The 21,800-nt window shown below is 25.7% G+C and overlaps 3 protein-coding genes across 10 annotated transcripts; 2 read left to right on the plus strand and 1 right to left on the minus strand.

The window, feature by feature from the left end:
- Nucleotides 1-993: 993 nt before the first annotated feature.
- Nucleotides 994-5,455, plus strand: LOC107994018 (acylphosphatase-2). 3 transcript variants are annotated; one of them, XM_017050742.3, is made up of 4 exons: nt 1,166-1,550; nt 2,264-2,390; nt 4,891-4,967; nt 5,071-5,455. In XM_017050742.3, the coding sequence occupies exons 1-4, from the start codon at nt 1,478-1,480 to the stop codon at nt 5,079-5,081; spliced, it is 288 nt and encodes a 95-aa protein (XP_016906231.1). In that variant the 5' UTR covers nt 1,166-1,477; the 3' UTR covers nt 5,082-5,455. The 3 variants fall into 3 exon arrangements, with proteins under 3 accessions (XP_016906230.1, XP_016906231.1, XP_016906232.1); XM_017050741.2 differs by having other exon boundaries at nt 994-1,550; nt 4,891-5,455; XM_017050743.2 differs by having other exon boundaries at nt 1,238-1,779; nt 4,891-5,455.
- On the minus strand, nt 5,276-11,581 carry LOC107994016 (rab3 GTPase-activating protein non-catalytic subunit). 2 transcript variants are annotated; one of them, XM_017050735.2, is made up of 19 exons: nt 11,441-11,581; nt 11,265-11,372; nt 10,996-11,077; nt 10,771-10,897; nt 10,435-10,636; nt 10,001-10,328; nt 9,306-9,749; nt 8,865-9,244; nt 8,399-8,779; nt 8,121-8,333; nt 7,675-8,053; nt 7,520-7,614; nt 7,203-7,451; nt 6,940-7,113; nt 6,659-6,840; nt 6,352-6,573; nt 5,971-6,261; nt 5,733-5,885; nt 5,276-5,663 (listed from the first exon to the last, which is right to left on the minus strand). In XM_017050735.2, the coding sequence occupies exons 1-19, from the start codon at nt 11,523-11,525 to the stop codon at nt 5,511-5,513; spliced, it is 4,248 nt and encodes a 1,415-aa protein (XP_016906224.1). In that variant the 5' UTR covers nt 11,526-11,581; the 3' UTR covers nt 5,276-5,510. The 2 variants fall into 2 exon arrangements, with proteins under 2 accessions (XP_016906224.1, XP_028520694.1); XM_028664893.2 differs by lacking the exon at nt 11,441-11,581 and having other exon boundaries at nt 10,771-10,907; nt 11,265-11,322.
- Nucleotides 11,582-12,059: 478 nt separating this feature from the next.
- Nucleotides 12,060-21,047, plus strand: LOC107994017 (exportin-1). 5 transcript variants are annotated; one of them, XM_017050739.3, is made up of 14 exons: nt 12,060-12,201; nt 13,314-13,548; nt 13,621-13,815; nt 13,880-14,230; nt 14,338-15,057; nt 15,186-15,420; nt 15,534-15,697; nt 15,878-16,012; nt 16,082-16,225; nt 16,359-16,505; nt 16,659-16,907; nt 17,001-17,253; nt 17,339-17,589; nt 17,696-21,047. In XM_017050739.3, exons 2-14 carry the CDS (start codon nt 13,351-13,353, stop codon nt 17,840-17,842), a joined length of 3,189 nt encoding a protein of 1,062 aa, XP_016906228.1. In that variant the 5' UTR covers nt 12,060-12,201; nt 13,314-13,350; the 3' UTR covers nt 17,843-21,047. The 5 variants fall into 5 exon arrangements, with proteins under 5 accessions (XP_016906228.1, XP_016906227.1, XP_061943246.1 ...); XM_017050738.3 differs by having other exon boundaries at nt 12,173-12,315; XM_062087262.1 differs by having other exon boundaries at nt 12,176-12,315; nt 13,318-13,548.
- Nucleotides 21,048-21,800: the final 753 nt, after the last annotated feature.

A 21,800-nucleotide genomic window follows, 5' to 3' on the forward strand; every position in this document is an offset into this window, starting at 1 on the left:
ATAGAAGTGTATAAAAATTACGGAAAAATCATAAAATCCGTTTGATTAATATCATAATTAAATCCGATAAAGATTATTCAACTTATTTCGACTTAAAGGATTTTTAAATTAAGGTTAAGAATCTTCGATATATCATTAATAATATTGTTATAAACAATATATTTTCAAAACTACACATATCTGTTATCTTAAAACGTATTTTATCTTAAAACATCTTAAATTTATCTTAAAACTCGATTGAATCCTATTAAAATTAAGAAAAGTTTAAATCGCTGTAACTATGAAAATATTAATTTTCAGTCAATCAGAGAAAGACCATTAGAAGCGTGGAAGTTTACCCTTTAAAATGCTTTTTAATTTATCTCGATATGACTTCCAGTTCCTGAGATATCGTCGTGTAAAGAAAAAGGTAATTTTTAATCGTTTATTATTTCCGTCCTTGTCACTTATTCGGACCTTTCACTCGTACCTCGTCTCACTAACCTATCTCAAGTTCCAGACAAATAACAGACACGATTCCTGGAAAAACGTAGTACGCATTTCCAACAAAAAATATTGATCGCGAGCCCATTCATAGTTTGCGCACCATGTGTTAATTAACCTATGGATATGAATGCTTATATCTCGGCAACCGATTGAGATATCGGGATAAAACAAAAAGTGATTTCAATGGCATAATTTCCTCTATGTTCCTAGTGGATTTTAACGATAAAATATTTAATTTTTTTTCACTATTTTTATATAAAAAATTGAAGTTTCATTTGTGATTTGTATAAATGTAATGATTTAGTAATGTGATGGATGAACTATATATAGAAAATATATAATTTAGCATAAATATAACACGTTTTCTCTATATTAATCAAATAATTGAACATGTTTTAGTTACGTAAAAATCTACGTATAATCAATATCACGAGCACACGTGTTTTAAGCTAAAATAAATTCTATACAGTACCCAAGTTCGATGCAAGCTACTTGTAAAAATATCATCATATCATCCATTTCGCGAATCGTTCACCAACACTAATGTGGATGCGGCATAAGATAATTTGCCAAGAATGAAAGGCGCGAGTGAAAAACGCGATAGATGATCGAGAAAAGGCGAAGGACGATTAAAAATATAGGAAAGAATCGAGCGTGTTCGAGAAAAAAAATCTAAGATCGAAGGATGAAAGAGGAATAACAATATGCAATGATCGTAGTCGATCGATTCTCGATCAATTGCAATTGGATTCCCCTCGACAGGGTGGGGAGTCTATTTGAGGCGTCGCGACGCCGTGGTGCAATGATCAGAATCAGTCGGTAGGTCGTATCACGGCGAAAGGTGAAGAGAGTGGCCGTCAGAGAAAAAGTCTGTAGCCAAGCATCGTGCATGGCTGTGTGCTGATCACATATCGGAAACGTTTCGAATTTTGACGAATCGAGGAAGTGGATCTTGTGAGGTGACTCAATTGTTTTCCTTTATCCTGGTAGAATGGCAGCTGACGACCCCCTCCGCAATGAACCTTTGGTTTCTGTTGAATTCGAGGTCTTTGGCAAGGTGCAGGGTAAGAGTGAAGTTTTATCGGGCAGAAGATCGTCGGGTATTCGGTTAATGTCGTTCCACTTGAAACGAGACTTTCGTTGAACGTTTCCTCACGTTGCTTTAGCACGATTACGGGTAGAATTAATAGAACGTCAAGGTCGAAAGAAATGTGCGTTCGACGTAGTGATATGTCAATTGTAATATAACACGAAACATTGGGATGATGGATGATAGGTATGGAGAACAAAATGGTAAGAAAAGCTAATAAATGGTTTCTCTTCTGTTGGATTAAGGTATTGAAATAAAGATTGTGAATTTATTTTTTCGTTCTTCGTTCGATAGACAGATGACAAATCACTTTGAAATTCTACCGACACCGTAAGATGACACAATTCGGTTTAGTTATTTCGCTATTAATATTCTCAAGGATATTTATTTTTATTTTATTTTTATTATTATTTATCAACGAATGATTAATCTTCTAAATATAAAAATTACTAAATAAAGTACATATTAATAAAACGGAATAAAAAGCGTATCTAATGGTGATAAAAAGAAAAGAAATATAAGAAGTAAACTTCATCGTTACGTGTTTTCTTTTTTTTTTTTAGTTCAATTTGATTGTTACAAATGACATCATTGGATATTTTCACATCGTGTTGCAACATAAAAAGACCGTTAATTCGTGTGCTCGATCGTAATCAAAAGATTGGTATCAATTGAACGTATTTTCAGGTGTCTATTTTCCAAAATACGTGAGGGATATATGCCAACAATTGGGAATTTGCGGTTGGGTGAAGAACACCAAATCCGGTACGATACTTGGAAAAATGCAAGGACCACGTGCGCTCGTCGATCAGATGTGAGTTGCGATTCTTTGTCATAAAGCTTTTGCAAACCATCGGTGGCGCCGATTGGTAAACAACGTGAAAGTTCATTTTTATTAAAATTTTATCTATCCCTCTGATTACCAAGAAATGAGAGATAAAATAAGATAAATTTGCAGAGAATATCTTCCCTCTTCTTCGTTTTTCTTGCCGCGCATAGAAACAATTCAAACGAAAAGAAGAAAATACCGAATTTGATTCTTTTTGATCGTTGATAAACATTTAAGTTAAAATTTCAGACAAAAAAAAAACAAAAGAAAAAAATGAATAAATTTCTGAATCACTCGTGGAACGGTAAGAACTCTCGATCTATCTTTCGTCTTTTTTTGGATTTTATCTTCAATAATTCGTACTACGAATTAATGACTCGTATTAACTTAAACTCACGAATTCAGTGCTCTGGTAAAATCGCATGACCTTAACCGCAAATTGCTGAGTAACTACCATTAGGTAGTTGGGCCTGACTTTAATAATGATCTAATGAAATAATAGCGCGGATGACTCTTTCCTTCATGAGTTATTGCCGAATCGCGTCGTTTGCTTTCCGACAGTTATTTGTAACGAGCCGCTTCTATTGCAGACGATTCTTCGGCAAATAATGCGTATTCATTAAAAAGCAACGACGAAAGTATCAATATGACGATGCAAACGGTTAACATTAACGATAGAACTTGACAACAATGATAGACAAGCGAGGCTAGATAGTATAATTATGACAACGAAACAAATAAAAGATAAGGACTAAACTAATTTGAGAAATGATATAATCTTAGTGCATCAAGATTTCTCTGATCGAAGAGAATAATGCCCGATCGTTTGATTCTATTGATTTCTCTGAAACAATAGAATTAACCACAATGGAATGATTCATTTGAAAATTAAACCAAATTAGAAAAGTGGGAATTATATTAATAGTATCCTTTATTTTAAGAGGGATACGAAAGAGAAACGACGAATTTCTTGTAAGGAACAGTAGAGAAAGAATAAGATGAGAAGGATGTAATCGTTATTTAGAGAAGTAAGCCAGACCTACTGATCTATATGTTTTGGCCAATTGCGTACAGATAGAAGAAACGATATTCGAAAGACAAATTATTTCATTTAATCGGGCAAGACTGCTGTGAATAATATATGTGAATAATAAATATAAATTTCAACGTAGATAGATACTTATATTACACATATTATAAATGAAAACGTGTGACAAAATGCATTTAGCACGAATTTGTATTGCTCGTGAACCTGAAGTGAAAGAAAATAGCTCGGTCGAGGACAAAACATTGATTTCTGGCTTCTCCCCAGAAGGAAATCATTCAACTTCATTTCAAATTCATCGTTTCTTAATTTTACTCGTTCGAGTGCCATTTGCGCAATATTCATCGTTGTATTTTAAATTTTATTTTCTACAAAACTTTCAATTGTTGTACAATTCGCATTTTAATCGTTATTTATAAAATCAAACAAATTGTTTTCAAGATAAGTTTTCATATAAATATATCACAATACGTAATTTTTAGAAATGTTCAAACTTGTTGAATGCAAATATTAAACAAATTTCAAGAAAAAGAATCCTGAATTCAGAATATTGATGGCAAATCGAAACATTGACGCGCTAATAAATCGTTCGTATTGTTGTCACGGGACAGCTGATCGATTTTAAAGATCCTACTTCGATACAGATGCTTAAAATATCTGAACTCGGTCTGATTAACCGCTAATTATAATTATATAGTGTGCGAAACTATAGTGACTATTGAAGATAGAATGCGTGCACAATTTGCACACTTAATTATATTGTGATTGATTGATATTTCCTAATTGAGATTAATGAATTGGCAAAAAAATAATATTTTTAGAAAAAAGTCTATCTTTTATCCAAATTTAAAAGCTTTGAAATTTCATAAATTCAATATTCCATAGAAATTAAACTAGTGATTTTAATGCATGTAGAGAACAAATGATTTCAGGAATCCATCCAAAAATTCATTGTGCATTGATATTCTATAAATATTTTATACGAGAATATTAAATATAAAAATAAAATTATATTTTTACAAGTTTTACAAGTTCATTCAGTTCAACTTTTACGAAAATTTAAATTTTATGTAAACAAATTTTGTTTAAAAATTAGTAGAAAAATGATTAGTGATGCCATTTTCTTTTTTTGATAATATTAATTGCACGGTAATAAAATTATGTCATCATAAAATACTTAAGCATCATGAAACTAATAATAGATAATAAAAAAACAATAGATCGTTTGTTTATTCGAATTCCAATTAAATGTATTCAACTATAGCTTTCATAAAGCTATATATATCATCTAGTATGTATAATTTATAAATTGAAATATAAAAAATGTTTTATAACTATAAAAGTTGAATAAAAAAATTTTAATAAATTTAAATAATACTAATTAATAATTACTATTGTTTAACTTTATGATTAAGTAAATGATCGAATTTCTTATTTCAGGGCACAATGGCTAACAAATGTTGGAAGTCCAGGTAGTCAGATTGATCGCTGCGAATTTACGAATTGGGAAGGCATTAGTAGGTTACAATATAAAGGATATGTTATACGCTTCTAATTAAACGATTTCTTTTTAATATCACATTTTTTTTGAAGTTGAAATGATAAAATGTATCTTTTCAGACGTATTTTAATGATTAAAATATTTCCACAATTGAATTATGCTCCAGAAAATATAGTCAAAGTATCGAAATTATTTATAGGATTAAAACTAATTTAATTAGTATATGTGAATTATAATTTATGTTTAAGCATAATAGATAAGAAAATTAAAAATAATTAATTTTTAGATATTTTTAACAAAAAACAAATTAAATAAGAATAGAAATTAAATGTTTTTGTTTAATTTATTATATGCGACATAAATGTACGTCCATATTTGTTATAATTTGCAATCAAATGTTTCAAGTATTTATTTATTTCTGATATGATGGGATATCAATGATACATGATAAATATATTTTATATTTACTTAAAACATTAGATTCAATACAATTAAAAACATAAAGCAGAGATAAATTTACTTTATACCCTATAAATTATCCTATTTAAATATTTTAACATCATGTTGCTCCTTCATAAATGAATACCGCATCTAGCATTAATTGTGCAAGATGATAATTAGAATGTGTTTCTGGCAAATGTCTTGAAACTCGTCGTATTAATTCAATAGTGTCATCATTTGAACAATTTGTACAAATTATTTCCGGTACATCCTAAAATTATTAATAATATTTTTATTAATAATAAAAAGTAATAAAATCAAAATAAATTTTATAACTTACAAGACTTTCCAAATATTTTGTGAGAGTTGGACTTATACGAGAAACTTCCTCTAAAAGATCAGGTGATTTTGAAAGATATGCCATCATTCTTCTTGCAGCAATTGGCAGAAGATCTTCTGCTAGCTTTTCAACATCGTTTACAGCTGTAACAACCTATTTCAAAAGGCTTAATATATATATTCTTCAAATGAAATTATCATTATCAAATACTATATCAAATTATAGTTTTTTTACTTACTTCCTCTGCTAATCGATCAAAACCATTCACATATAATTGACAAACTTGATATATTCTTAATTCATCATTATTAATTTTCCAAATGGATGCTAATGTTTGACATTTACTCATCCACTGAACAGCTTGTACTGAACTAGTTATTTTACCATCTATTGTTTCTTGATGAATAAAATCCATTGATGCAGTAATTATTCGACATAGAAACGTAGTTCTTAGACTATCTCTTTTATCATCTCGATACCATGTAAGCATTACCTTATCTGACATTGTTTGAAAAAAATATGGTTGTACCTACATTTAGAATTTAATATATATAAAAATTATGATTATGAATTTAAATTTTTAATTGATTAATATTTTAATTAATATTGTTTTACTTACTACAGATTCAAATAAATTATTTAATGGTTTTATTACTTTCAAATTAAAATAGGCCATCATATATAAAACATTAGCTAATTGTATATGCAACATAATTAGATCATACCAAGCGGGTGCTTGAGAAATAGCTAATGCAGCAAACGGTTGTGGACTAGAAGTACAACCTTCCCATATTTCTTCTGATTTAATCACTATATTCTCTCCAGTTTCGAGTATTTCAGACTAAAATAATATAAAAATGTTTCATATATGTTTTTAACCAACTTGATATAGAATCATATGAAATATTGATTTATCAAAAACTTACATCAATAAATATTTCTAAAAACGTAACACAATGTTGTAAAAATGCAATTATTTGTATATCAGATAATCCGATTTCTTGCATACATAATCTTTCCTTTGGTAGTTTTCCAAGTTTATTAATTAATTTTGCAACTAATTCCATTCGTTTCTTCATGTGAACTGACCATAGCAAACAACAAACACCTAAGAAATAAAATTTTACTTACAGAATATATAATAACTATATTATTTAAAAAAAATATTTAACATAATAGTTTTATAAATAGTTTTCAGAATTTTTACCATGCCTCATACGTTTCATAGGTATTTGTCGTAAAACAGATAATGCAGCTTCAAGAGACTTTAATTGTGAAATATCTTTATTCCATGACATTGCAAATTCCCAACATATATTAGCTAATAGAACACTACTTGTTAAACTATATGGAAAATGACGTTTTAATAATTTAATTTTTTCTGAAAATTAAAAATAAAAGATTTTAATATAATCTAATGTTTAAAAAATAATTAGGAATTGACAATAAAAAGATATGATTATCATTTACCTAAAATACATGCAGTAGTATTTATATTATCTTTATCTTCATTTTTTATATCAGAAGATATTGAAAAGGGCTTCTTTAAATCAAATTGTGAAACATTAACATTACAAATTTCGTCTGAAGAATTTGGTACTTCTAAAAAATCATTTGTTGTCTGCATGTGATCAAATTCTGTATCCGTTGTATCTATTAATTCAGAAGGATCGATACCCGTAGATGCAATCCATTTTGCAACTATTTCTGATACAGAACCTAGTTATGAAATAATATTATTATATAATATTACATAAAATAAAAGTTATATTATATGAATATGTAACCTTTTCCTTTTGAAAGAACAGATCCCAAAGAAATATCGAATTTTACAAATGGTAATGCAAAAAATTGTAATGTACTATCCAATGGAGGTTGTTGACTGAAATAAAAATTGTATAAAAATTTTATAAAAAATAAATTTCATCACTAATTACCTTACCTTACAATAGCATCTAAAATCGTAATGTCTTCAAGATTTCCAATAAGTAATGTAAATTGACAACTATCTTTAGTAACATTTTCCCATTCATTTGTTAAATTATACATTTCATCATCTGATTTCATATTGTTAACATAATTTTGTTGTGGCTTTAATTTTTCTGAATCATTCTCACTTTTTATATTTTTTCCTTCTTGATCATTATTCTCTTCAACTTTATTATATTTTTCTTTATATCTTTCTATAGACATTGCAACAGCTCTGCACATCAAAGCAGCACTAAGTGCATTAAATGAATTTGTTGAATTCAAAAGAATATTACGAACCTTTTTCCACCACAAAGATATTTCATTATATTCTGCACATATATCTTCAATATCTACAAGAAATAAAATTGATATATTAAAATAAAAATTAAAATATTAAAAAATATATTTGATATTTACCTGCTATAGAACAAATAGCATGTAAGAGTTGCGTAAATTGTTTCATTCTAAATTTTAATTCTATTTCCAAACATGAATTTTGTTGTTTATTAAGCCAATAGATTAAAGCAAATTTTATAAAAACAAATGGTTTAATATTACTATTCTTAGCAGCTTCTTTCCATATTTCAATCTTATCACATGAATATATACATCCTTCATACATTAACCGAGCTAAAAATATCGAAAAAAATATTTAATAATGTATTTTTTTAAAAATTGTATATCAAAATACTTACAAATATTATCTTCTTTTTCTTTTTTTATATCTTTTTTAACATCTATAAATCCTAGTGTTCCAAATTCAAAACAAGATAAAAAATCTGAAAAAATTTTTCCATCTTCTTTAAATTTCACTTTACATTCCGAGTTAAAAACCGAATTCTTATAAGTATTTATTTTATTAAACAATTCAAAAATTCTATGCACTTCTCTTTCAGAAGTTAATAAAGTGGAAGCTAAATTTCTTGTATTAAGATTACTATTATTATAATCTATAAAAGTATTATTTTCTAATGTATTAAATTGAGATTCAATATATTTATAAAAAGTGATTATTTGTTGCAACTGTGTTGTTAATAAATAAAGCGTTTTGGTAGTAGGTTCCATTTCTTCTTTGTCTATAATATAAAATTTATATATTATTAAATAAGATTCATTTTTATAATAAATATATATATAATAAATACATAAATATGCATATACCATATTCATCTAATTTTTTAGTAAAACAATTTATAGCTGTTAACAAAGCATCAGGAATAATATTTTTATTTGACATTAACATTTCCAATGTTTGCACTTTTATTTCATTAGTTTTTAAATCTAAACACACATTCTCAATTTCTGAAATTAATTTCTCATATTCAAATTCTTCTTCTCGTAAAAAAGTTTTCAATTTTTTAAGCAAATGTATATCACGTGCTCTTTTTCCATTTTTACTATTAAGAGCAAAATGAAATGGTACTGTAATTTCTTTCAATCCTCCAAGAGGATCCATAAAAACACATGAATATTGTGGTTTATTCTTTGATATGTGTATATTATCATTTACACCAAGAAGACCATAATTAATGTAAAGTAATCTGCATAATAATATTTATTTAAAACAATAATTTTAATTTTTTAAATAAAATTGTTACTCACCGACCATGTTTACTAGCAGTAAATGTAGTAATTTTAGGACCTTGTTGTGTACTCCATATATCTATTATGCCCTTTTTTGGAGCATAAATGACTAAAAAAAAAGCAGAACGCAACTGTGGAGTTTGTTTAAATTTAGTAAATGCTTTGTGCATTCCAGAATGTTTTTCTTCTTCCACTTCAATCCAACCACATTGTGCATCTCTATAACCTTTCCACATTCTAATAGCTATACAACATTTGTTATCTATTAATAACACTCTACCCATTGCATCTAATATTACTGATAATGCCTTATTTGGACTGGATATTATTGAATAACCCTCTCTTGTAACATCACTTAGTCCAAATCTACAAGTCATTGGTTCAATTGGTTCATGAATACTAGTTTTTGATACTTCAAGTGATGCTTGATGTTTTGAATTTCCCCAATTAAGAGGAAACCAACTATAAAAAAAAAAAAAAAAAAAAAAATGAATATATAAAATAGAACTATAAAATACAACTATAAAATTTTTTACATGTATATATAATGAATAACAGTAATATATATAATGAATAACGATTTAAATTATTAAAAAATTATATGTGATATTATTCAATTAATGTAATTTAATGGCACTTTAATTTAGTTCTCTTACAGGTAACATATCCTTTGACAATAAATGCATAACATGAATTTATTATGCAACACTCACGGAACAGCAGTTCCAATAGCATTTGCTAATTTGCTGGCCATTGCTATTGCAACATCTGATAAAACTGGAACTGAACCACCTTCTAGTGCATAATGAAAACCAACAAATGGTCGTTTGCCAGTTGCAAGAACTAAATTATGCTGTGGTGCACTAGATCTATAAGATGCATTATATCCACCACAAATTGAAGCTGTCATTAAATGATCAAAACTATTTACAGAAGTAGTACCAATTACTTCTGAATCATTTACAATATCTTGACTTTTATAACCCCACTTTTTATATGACAGGTTTGTTATAGGTGGTAAATCATCACAGTTTGCTTGAACTATAATAAATATATATTATTATAAGTATATATATATTATATTATATTGAATACATATAAATTTTTGTTGCACATTTTTATAATATAAATTAATTAATTTTTGTACCTCTAGCTAAATGATTTCTACATGCTCGTAATGTAGAAAATAAAGGGAAACCTTGCAATACACATACAACACTATTATAAGTCACATGAACTTCTTCAGATAATCCAGTATCACCACTGTGTTTAGGTGAACGAAAAGATTGACATTTTAATCCTACAACCGGCTCATTATGTAATTGTTCTCCTAATAATAATGCACCTGTCTAAACCAAAAATAATTTATATTAATATATTATAGTATAAACACACATGGTATAATAAATTTTTTAATTCATTATTATAAATAAATATAATTTAGATCATCATAGATTAAACCATTTAAATAATTTAAACTTACTTCTGTATAAAATCTAATAAAACCAGTATTAAAACCAACTATAATACATGTCCAATCTGGATTAGTTCCACTACTAGTTTTTCCCAATGATAATAAAGGTAAACAAATCACAGATGTTATCCATTCACTAAAAAACACTTTCAATATATGGACATATTTTCAACAAAATTTATAATAATAAAAAAATATATGATTTAACATAATATTATTATAATAAAAACTTACTTTACTTCTTTGGCAATTTCACCATACCATATCATATGAAATTTATTTTTTGCCTCATCTGGTTCTAATGAATCCCACCTTGCTAATATCAAATAATTATTTTAAAAATTAAACATACATAAATCTAAATTCTAAATTTGATATATTTATCATTTTATCATTTTTAAATAAATTATATTATATTATTAATATATATTGTAATTATATTGTTAAAATAATTATATATTAGTTAAAATTAAATAAATATATATAAATGATATAATACATACAAATTAATATAATCATTTTTGTATTATATGCCATAGCAAGAACATCTCCAGTTGAAGACAATGATATAAAACAGTCTTGTAATGGTAATTCATCTTGTGGAATGTCAACTGAAAAATATACGTATTAATATTTACTATTTCTTTAAATAACAAAACAAAAGAACATAATAACATACGTTTTCTGGTAGATTCTTCAAAAAGTAATTCTTTAATATTGCTTATATTGGTTAGATTTGCAATTCCTTTTATTTGACAAGACATATTTGATCAATTGAATTAATATATTTATTTCGATCAATTTCAAATTTTCTTTACTTTAAAATTATAAATATTATTCGGTTGATTAAACTATTGAAATTCTAATAAAGATATCTTAGAATAAGATAATAAATCACAACTGTCATATGCTTGCAAGTAAGATAGTAATCACAGAGATTCTTCGTCTAAAACTTTACATTTCGTAATAAATAAACATTCGTTAACAGCACCAGTCTTACTGCCTTAATAATGTATTATGGATATCAAAAAATGAAAAATATGTAAACGTCTACATGAATTATCAACTTTATTTAAAAAAAACAAAATATAGATACGCAATACCTATATGTACGAAACGTTATTCATACGAAATTTTAAGTCAAAATGGAGAACACGTGTTGCATGACATCACGTGACGTAATTTGTGACGTTTAGAAACAGTCGCTAGAGTTTTTCTGATTGGACAAAACAGATTGTTGAGACCAATGAAAATGTTCGTTTCTCCGCAATGGTCCGCGTAACGTGTTCAGCCATTTTGTTATTATTTTCGAAAATCTGTAGGTTGGATTTAAGGACAACGTAAAGCTCCTACTTTTTTCGTTTATCATTACAATTGAAGGAAAATAGAAGAAACTTGTATGAGATTTAAGAAACAAAGTTACGACGAAGAACGGCCTCGGTGGGTATCGTACATTTATGAGTGGAACTCTCTTCACTGACGATCGTCGCAAACGGAGCAGAGGCAGGAGTGACGAGCGAGAGAACGTGCGAGAGATAGAGAGAGAAAGAGACGGTGAGGAACAGCGAGTCTGTGAAACGAGGAACGAAATTGGTCGCGCGCGGGAATCAGCGGTTGTGTGTTTGGCCTTTTTCTGATTGTGATTTACTGCGAGAGATTGTGATTGCTAGTGTGAAACGTGTGTTTTTTACCTACGAATTGAGAATCTGCGTGTGGGAGTTGATGCGGTATGTGTAAACGTCGTTTATGATGCTTTATTCGTTGAACAACGACGCAATGAGTAAAGTGCACCCGGATAACAAAAATCTACAGATTCCAATGACCTATTATTAATATTTTATGGTTTCATTATCCTTTTTTTTTATTTGATTAAATGTATTAAATGAAATACTTTTTACATTAGATTTACAAACATTACGCACAATAAATTTTCACATAACCTTATTTGCGATTGTCAAATGTAGGTTAGGTCGAGCGGTCGCAGTGCGGTGACCTCCCTCGCTACACGTTAACAATGATTTCCTTTTTATTATTACCTCTGTTTAGTTCATTATTTATATCACATTCTTTTCTTTTAATGTCTTTAATTTAGTTATAAATATAATATATAATTGATCTTCATATAGAGAGAAGCACAGAACAATATTACTTGACTAGTATCCTTTTATAAGCTTTTAAAATTTTTATTTGTAAAATATTACAATATATTTTGTGTTAAAATAATTAAACAATGGATTGTGTAAAAATATACTGTTTTTTAATATTTATTTATTAATTGTAAATATTGTATTGTAATAATGTTTCTTATGTTTTCATCCATATTTTTAATCCTAAAATTGTTTTATAATATTATATTAGATTATTTCAATGAAGGCTTTAACTAATTATAAATTTCTAAAATATTTAATTAATCCTTTTTTTTTAGAAATAGAACTTTGTAATATTTATATATTATATATTAATTATTATAATATTTATCTATTTATATATTTATATATTAATTATATAATTTTAATGACATAAATATTAATATTTAATATAATTATTTTCAGATAGGGTGTATGAAAATTGGATAATTTACAATAAATAATGGCAACTTTAGCAGAACAAGCATCTAAGCTTCTGGATTTTAATCAGAAGTTAGACATAACACTTCTTGATAATATAGTAGGTTGTATGTACACTGGAATAGGTGAGCAACAGAGAGTTGCACAGGAAGTATTAACTACACTTAAAGAGCATCCAAATGCATGGACCCGTGTAGATACTATTCTAGAATATTCACAGGTAAATTTTCAAATCAAAATTAAATATATATAAAGAGAATTTTCTAATTTATATGAAATTATATATATATAGAATCAACAAACAAAGTATTATGCTTTACAAATATTGGAACAAGTTATAAAGACACGATGGAAAGTATTACCACGAAATCAGTGTGAAGGTATAAAAAAATATATTGTAGGCCTTATCATAAAAACAAGCAGTGACCCAGAAACAATGGAAAGTTCTAAAGTTTATCTTAATAAACTTAATATGATTTTAGTTCAAGTAAGTAACAGTAAAATTGAAAAATATAAAATAATAATATTTTAACAAAGTACATTTATTATAGGTTTTAAAACGAGAATGGCCAAAAAACTGGGAATCCTTTATTGGTGACATTGTTGGGGCAAGTAAAACAAATGAAAGTCTTTGTCAAAATAATATGGCAATTTTAAAATTACTATCAGAAGAAGTATTTGACTTTTCTAGTGGACAAATGACACAAACAAAAGCAAAACATTTGAAAGATACTATGTGTAGTGAATTCTCACATATTTTTCATCTTTGTCAGTTTGTATTGGATAATTCACAAAATGTTCAACTGGTGGCAGTTACATTAGAAACTCTTTTAAGGTTTTTAAATTGGATTCCTCTGGGATATATTTTTGAAACAAAATTAATAAGCACTTTAGTATTCAAGGTAAATATAGTATTTTATTAATTATTTTTATATAACATTATAATTATAATATTTTTGTATATTATAATATTATATTATAATTGTTATTATTCTTTTTTTTTTTGCAGTTTTTAAATGTACCAATATTCAGAAATATTACATTAAAATGCTTAACCGAAATTGCTGGTGTCACAGTAACAACTTATGATGATGTATTTGTAATGTTATTTGTTAATGTAATGCGACAGTTAGAACAGATTTTACCCCTTGATACAAATATACGTGAAGCATATGCAGCAGGTCAAGATCAAGAACAAAATTTCATTCAAAATCTAGCTATATTTTTATGCACATTTTTAAAAGAGCATGGGCAATTTATAGAGAAAAAACAATTAAATGAATTGCTACTCAAAGCATTGCATTATCTTGTTTTAATTTCTGAAGTTGAAGAAGTTGAAATATTTAAAATCTGTCTGGAATATTGGAATGCATTAGCAATGGATTTATATAGAGCAAATCCTTTTGTGTCTCCAACACCATTATTTGTGGTTAAAAATATAACACTCCCATCTAGAAGATTATTTTATTGTCCTGTTTTAACAAAAGTACGATATATTATGATCAGTAGAATGGCTAAACCAGAAGAAGTTCTTGTTGTAGAAAATGAAAATGGAGAAGTTGTTAGGGAATTTATGAAAGATACTGATTCTATTAATTTATATAAAAATATGAGAGAGACTCTTGTATATCTTACTCATCTTGACTATATAGATACTGAAAGAATAATGACAGAAAAGTTACAAAACCAAGTTAATGGATCAGAATGGTCCTGGAAAAATCTTAATGCGGTAAATATATCTAAAATATAAAATTTATAATAAAAATACATTATACAATTTTGTATAATAATATTTTATAATAATAATTTTGTACAATAATATAAATACATTATATTAATTTTGTATTTTTGTATTAGTTGTGCTGGGCAATAGGTAGTATTTCTGGTGCAATGCATGAAGAAGATGAAAAGCGATTTTTAGTAACTGTTATCAAAGATCTCCTTGGTCTTTGTGAACAAAAGAAAGGCAAAGATAATAAAGCTATTATTGCTAGTAATATTATGTATGTAGTTGGGCAGTATCCAAGATTTCTCAGAGCACATTGGAAATTTCTGAAGACTGTTGTAAATAAACTCTTTGAATTTATGCATGGTAAAAATATTACATTATTATATAATATATAATAATTATATATCATATAAACATTGTAAATCTAATAATATTATAAAAAATATTTTAAATAATCAAGATAAACTTCTTTACAGAAACTCATGATGGTGTGCAAGATATGGCCTGTGACACATTCATAAAAATAGCATTGAAATGTAGGCGACATTTCGTTACACCTCAAACAGGAGAATTGGTACCATTTATTGAAGAAATTCTTTCTACTATTAGTAGTATCATATGTGATCTCCAAACACAACAGGTAAAATCATTAAAAAATATAATAAATAACATAGTACATTATATATGAAAAAATTTGTAATATATTTATTATATAATTATGTATAATATATAATTATATATTATATATAATTTTAATAATATATATAATATACATATAACTTTTTTTTTTAATTACATTTCTATGTTAATTATAATATAGGTACATACATTTTATGAAGCAGTTGGATATATGATAAGTGCACAGACTGATACAGTAATGCAAGAAGAATTAATAGAAAGATATATGCTTTTACCAAATCAAGTATGGGATGACATAATAAGTCAAGCATCTAAGGTATCTATTTAAAAAATAAGTCTTTACAACATATGTTTTTTTATTTTATTTTTATTAATATTTTTTTAGAATGTAGATGTATTAAAAGATCAAGAAGCTGTAAAACAACTTGCTAGTATTTTGAAGACAAATGTAAGAGCTTGCAAAGCTCTTGGGCATCCATACGTGATACAATTAGGAAGAATATATTTAGATATGTTGAACGTTTATAAGGTATATTAATATTATATTTATGTTATTATTGTATATATTATTGTAATAATATATTTATGTAACAATAATAATAATAATAATAATAATATATTAAATATTTTAAAAAATAAATTTGTTTATTCTTCTTTTTTAGGTTATGAGTGAAAATATAAGTGCTGCAATAGCTTTGAACGGTGAAATAGTAATGGAACAATCTCTGATTAAAAGTATGAGAGTAGTGAAAAAAGAAACATTAAAATTGATCTCAGATTGGGTCAGCAGAACAACTGATCGTCAAATGGTAAAAATTTATTACATGTTCAAAATATATATTAATATTTGAGAGTTATAATTTCATGTAATACATGTTTTTTTATATTATTAATAATTTTATATATATTTAAAATATTTTCAATATTTCAAAATAATTGATTTTATTACATATATTATTTAGGTTTTAGATAGCTTTTTACCACCATTATTAGATGCTGTTTTATTGGATTATCAAAAAACAAATGTGCATTGTGCTCGAGAACCAGAGGTGCTAAGTGCTATAGCCACTATCGTAAATAAATTAGAATGTTATATTACCAGTGAAATACCTAAAATATTTGATGCTGTGTTTGAATGTACTTTAGAAATGATAAATAAAGATTTTGAAGAATTTCCGGAACACAGAACAAATTTCTTTTTACTTTTACAGGTAATTATGAATAATATTAATTATTGATAAAATTTTATCATAAAATTAAATAACAAATTTTATGTAATATAAATTATATTTTTAATATTTTAGGCAGTGAATGTTTCTTGTTTCTCTGCATTTCTTATAATTCCACCAGCACAATTTAAACTTGTACTTGATTCTATAATTTGGGCTTTTAAGCACACAATGAGAAATGTTGCAGATATAGGACTACAAATATTATATCAACTCTTACAAAATATTGAAGTTTCTACTCCCGATGCTCAAAATTTCCATCAGACGTATTTCACAGATATTCTTCAACATATATTCAGTGTAGTTACAGATTCGTCACACATTGCAGGTAAATATATACAAACAAGATCGATACGAACATTCAATTTTATTATTTTATAATTAATTTTTTTTATAATATTGCAATTATCTAGGCCTTAATATGCATGCTACAATTTTGGCATACATGTTTTCGTTGGTTGAACTTGGGAGAATTAAAGTTCCATTAGGACCTGTACCAGATAACACATTATATGTTCAAGAATTTGTTGCAAGATTGCTTAAAACAGCATTTCCACATTTAACTGATAATCAAATTAAAATAACTGTACAAGGTTTATTTAATCTTAATCAAGATATTCCTGCATTCAAAGAACATCTTAGAGATTTCCTTGTTGAAATTAGGGTAAATATTCATGCTTTTCTTTTCTTTTCTTTTTTTTTCTTTTTTTTTTATTTTTTTATTTTTTATTGATATTCATAGTATATTTAAACAAATAAACTTTTTAAAGGAATATACTGGTGAAGATGATTCAGATTTATATCTTGAGGAAAGAGAAACTGCATTACGGTTAGCACAAGAAGAAAAAAGGCTACAACAAATGGCAGTACCAGGAATACTTAATCCTCATGAAATACCAGAAGAGATGCAGGACTGAATTACCAGTTTTCTTCGTTACCTGCTTTCTGTACATCTCAATAAGAAACATTCTGTTACACAGACTATTGTATCCTTTGATCTGCGACTTTTCCCACATGTACCACAATTACCATCAAGATGGATATACATTATATACTTTTTAAAGCCAAGTTTACAATATAACATTCTTGTTAAGGAGGTAAGCCCGAAACGCGGTGATTGTTTGTCTGTTATACAATTTTAAAAGAATTGAAACTTCTGTTATAAATAACAGGTGAATACATGCTGAACAATACTATTTTATACAGTGAAAAAAATAACATTTGTATATTGATATTTAGTACTAATAACAAATATTTTTTTAATAAAGACATTCTTCTATAATCTCATTTGGTATTTATAATATATATTAATATGTATAATAAAATTGTGATTTATATTAAAACAAGTTCTACATAAACAAAGTTTTCATAAAAATTATTATTTCTTTTTATTAATATATCAGTACAAATATTAATATTATATAACATTTAATATAATTAAAGAATAATTTTATTATGATAAAAATGAATAATAATATTGTATGTAATATTGGCGTGTATATTATATTTCGAGATATGATTAAAATCATTTATGAAAATAAATTAAATTCAAAATATAACATCTGATTCATATTAATATATAAAATAGTATTGCTTCAGCATATTTAGAGGATGTTACAGGTATATGTGTGTGTTTGCATAAAGTTGTATGATAATGCTATTAATATTGCTATATATAGATATATAGGTACATAGTATATAAATATATATGATCTGCAAGTCATACAGAGAAATTTTGTAAATTAAACTACATGTCATATATAGCATTTGTTTAAATTTCACTTTTCTGATAATCCCTATATATATATTCATCAACGATAAATATGTTCAAAATAAATCACTTTATATTTTTGTTGTATTTAACTTCTATAAGTAAATTAAAAAAATATATATATATATAAAACATATTTAACAATTTTCTCTCAGTGCATTAAAATGTTTCTTTTTCTCTCTTTCTTTCTTTTTTTTTAATATTTTATTAATGCAAATAGCTTATATATACATATACGTACATATATATATATATATATATATATATATATATATATATACACATGTATATATATATATATATATATATATATATACATATATATATATTTTTTTTAAATAACATAGTCTGGGAGAAAGGTTTCTAATATTTATGTCTTTTTATAAAATTTTGTTTATATATCTACTACTATTTTTTGATTATTACATTAACAAATTTATAATTCAAAATTTATAACAAAACATTTCTTTAAAAAAAATTAACTACTGATAGTACTATATAAAATTAAAAATGATTACATTTTTGTTTTCTCTTTTAAAAATTCTTAAATAATTAAATAATATAAAATATTTTTCTTATATAATGTTGCATCAAGGAAAAATCCTTAATTAAATTATTAAATTAAAAAAAAAAATAACTGACTGTTATTGTCATGATAGTAAAAATTGGGATAAATGATAATCTTTTAATTTAATAAAAATGCAAATATTATTCTCAGAAAAAGGACAAATTTTCTTATCGTTCGAGCTTGCCTCCACCTCAATAAATGCTACAGGTGCTTGGTCTTACAAATCACAAATAATCATGATGCATGGTAACACAATTTAATATGTGTCTAACACTGGTACATGACCTATAGAACTGTGAAGGTAGATTGCTTAATAAATTTCGTAAAAAAAAAAAAAAATGAATGGAAAAAGAAGTTTGTGTGAAAATATATCACAAAAGAAGATATAAAAAAACATTTGACTTCGTTCGCAAATTAAGAATTACTTTTTACTATTCGCAATTTGAATTTTTTATTACATATTGAAAATTTATTTTGTCAAGAATAGCATTATCACTATGAAAATATTTAGCATTGATGCTGCATTTTTCCAAAATAAATGGAAAATGAAAGAGCATCATGGCAAGAATATAATGAATATATATACCGTTATGCATTTTAATAAAACGTCAACGATTTGTATCATACATGAGTGAATCGAAGTAGCTCTACTTGGAACCCTGAAGCCATTACATTTGATACTATGCGACTCGGGTCTCAAGATAAGCCACTATTATTTCAGGAGGAAATGGGAAAAAGAATATCAATGCCACTTGATTTCATTCTTTATTAGTAAGCTGTATTTATTTGCAACCGGTATTGCAAACAAATGAAAAAAAATTAACGGCATTTTCAGACAATTTGTGATATATCTTGTAAACTTTTATCACAAAAGAAATAATTTGTATGGATAGATGTAATAAGTTACAGAATGTATTTAGTCATACATAGTTGTATGTGATAAGACTACGTGTAATGAGGAAAGTGCTTAAAAATCGTAAGATATCTAAATAATAATGATATCTAAAATAAAGCTGCAACTAAATGTTTTATAAGCTGTTCGTTTGTTATACGAGAATCCTAAATTTAACAAGTTTTTACAGTATAAGTAATTTTGGACGTAAATAAGTACAGCTAAGATTCAAAAAATGATATACCTTTTTGGTTATATAACAATATTTGATTGATTAAAAAATTTTTTGAAGAAAAATTCATTTTATTTCTAAATTATTTGCGATAAAATTAAAAATTGGAGAACTCTATTAAAAAAAATAAAGAGATATATGTAAAAAATATTTAATATTATATTTTATTGTTACACAAAATTGCTTTAACTGAATTATTAAAATTCAGATTTTTAAATATTATAAGAATTCTATAATAAGATTTTTTTAAGTACTCAAGATATTTGAAAAAATAATTTCCTTTCATATTGATGCACTACAAATAGAAATAATTATTTAATATACTTATGTTTATCATTACAGTACGATAACATAATTTTATATTGAAAAATGATTGCAAAAAAGTCTCTTATTCCCTCTAGAATTTCGTTTAACTTGAAGAAAAGTTAAAAAATAAATTTTGTAAGCTGTTGAATGATGGCATTAATCTTATAAGTTGTCAAGAATCATGTGACATAGTTGTGAGTACTGAGTAACATAATTACGGAATGGTCCATCACGCGTGTTTGAATGAATGGATGTATAAGTTAAGAGTTCTATCAGTTATTCATTATAACGACAAAAATATGTAAAGAGTTTAATAATACTTACTAATAAAATAAAAAATGCTACTATAATAATGCTTAATATTTTCAATAGGATAATTATACAGATAATTATTATTTTCCTTATTAATAAATACTTTATATACGATTATTACATTATTTTTTTATCTTTAAAATGAAATTTTCGATTTCATATAATAATTTTTATTTATTTTAAAACGCATATTAAAAATTAACTTTATAAAAATAATATAAATATGTAATATATTTCATAGTGTTACTTTATCATTAATCAAAATTATTAATATTTTATATATATGGTACATAATAATAATAAAAATACATAAGTAGTAGTTAATTAAGAATATAAGGAAACAATAAATATAAAAATATTTTTTAATTATAAATTTTAAAAAATATCATTTTTTAAAATATAGAATATGGATATATGTAATATATCAAAAAAATATGAAAATATAATAATTAGAAATATATTTGTATAGAGATAAACATATTTATTATTAATGAAAATACAAGTTTTGAATGAACAATAATTAATGATATTTCATTCTATTAATCTAAAATTTAAGATTAAAATTTAAAATTGTTTTAAAAGACATTAAATATAATGTAATACTTAATATGAATCTGATTTAAAATTTAAAAAAATTTAAAAAGCGACTTTATTAAAAAAATGAATAACGAATAGATCTAACATTCAATGCATTTTTTTTTCTCAAAAACATTTGGATTCCTTAATTCAAAGTTATTGATTCTACTCAAAATAAGATTAGATTATGTTAATGATGATTAGAAATTAAATTTCAA

This window comes from Apis cerana, linkage group LG1 (genome assembly GCF_029169275.1).
Source record: "Apis cerana isolate GH-2021 linkage group LG1, AcerK_1.0, whole genome shotgun sequence".
Classification (NCBI taxonomy): Eukaryota; Metazoa; Arthropoda; class Insecta; order Hymenoptera; family Apidae; genus Apis; species Apis cerana.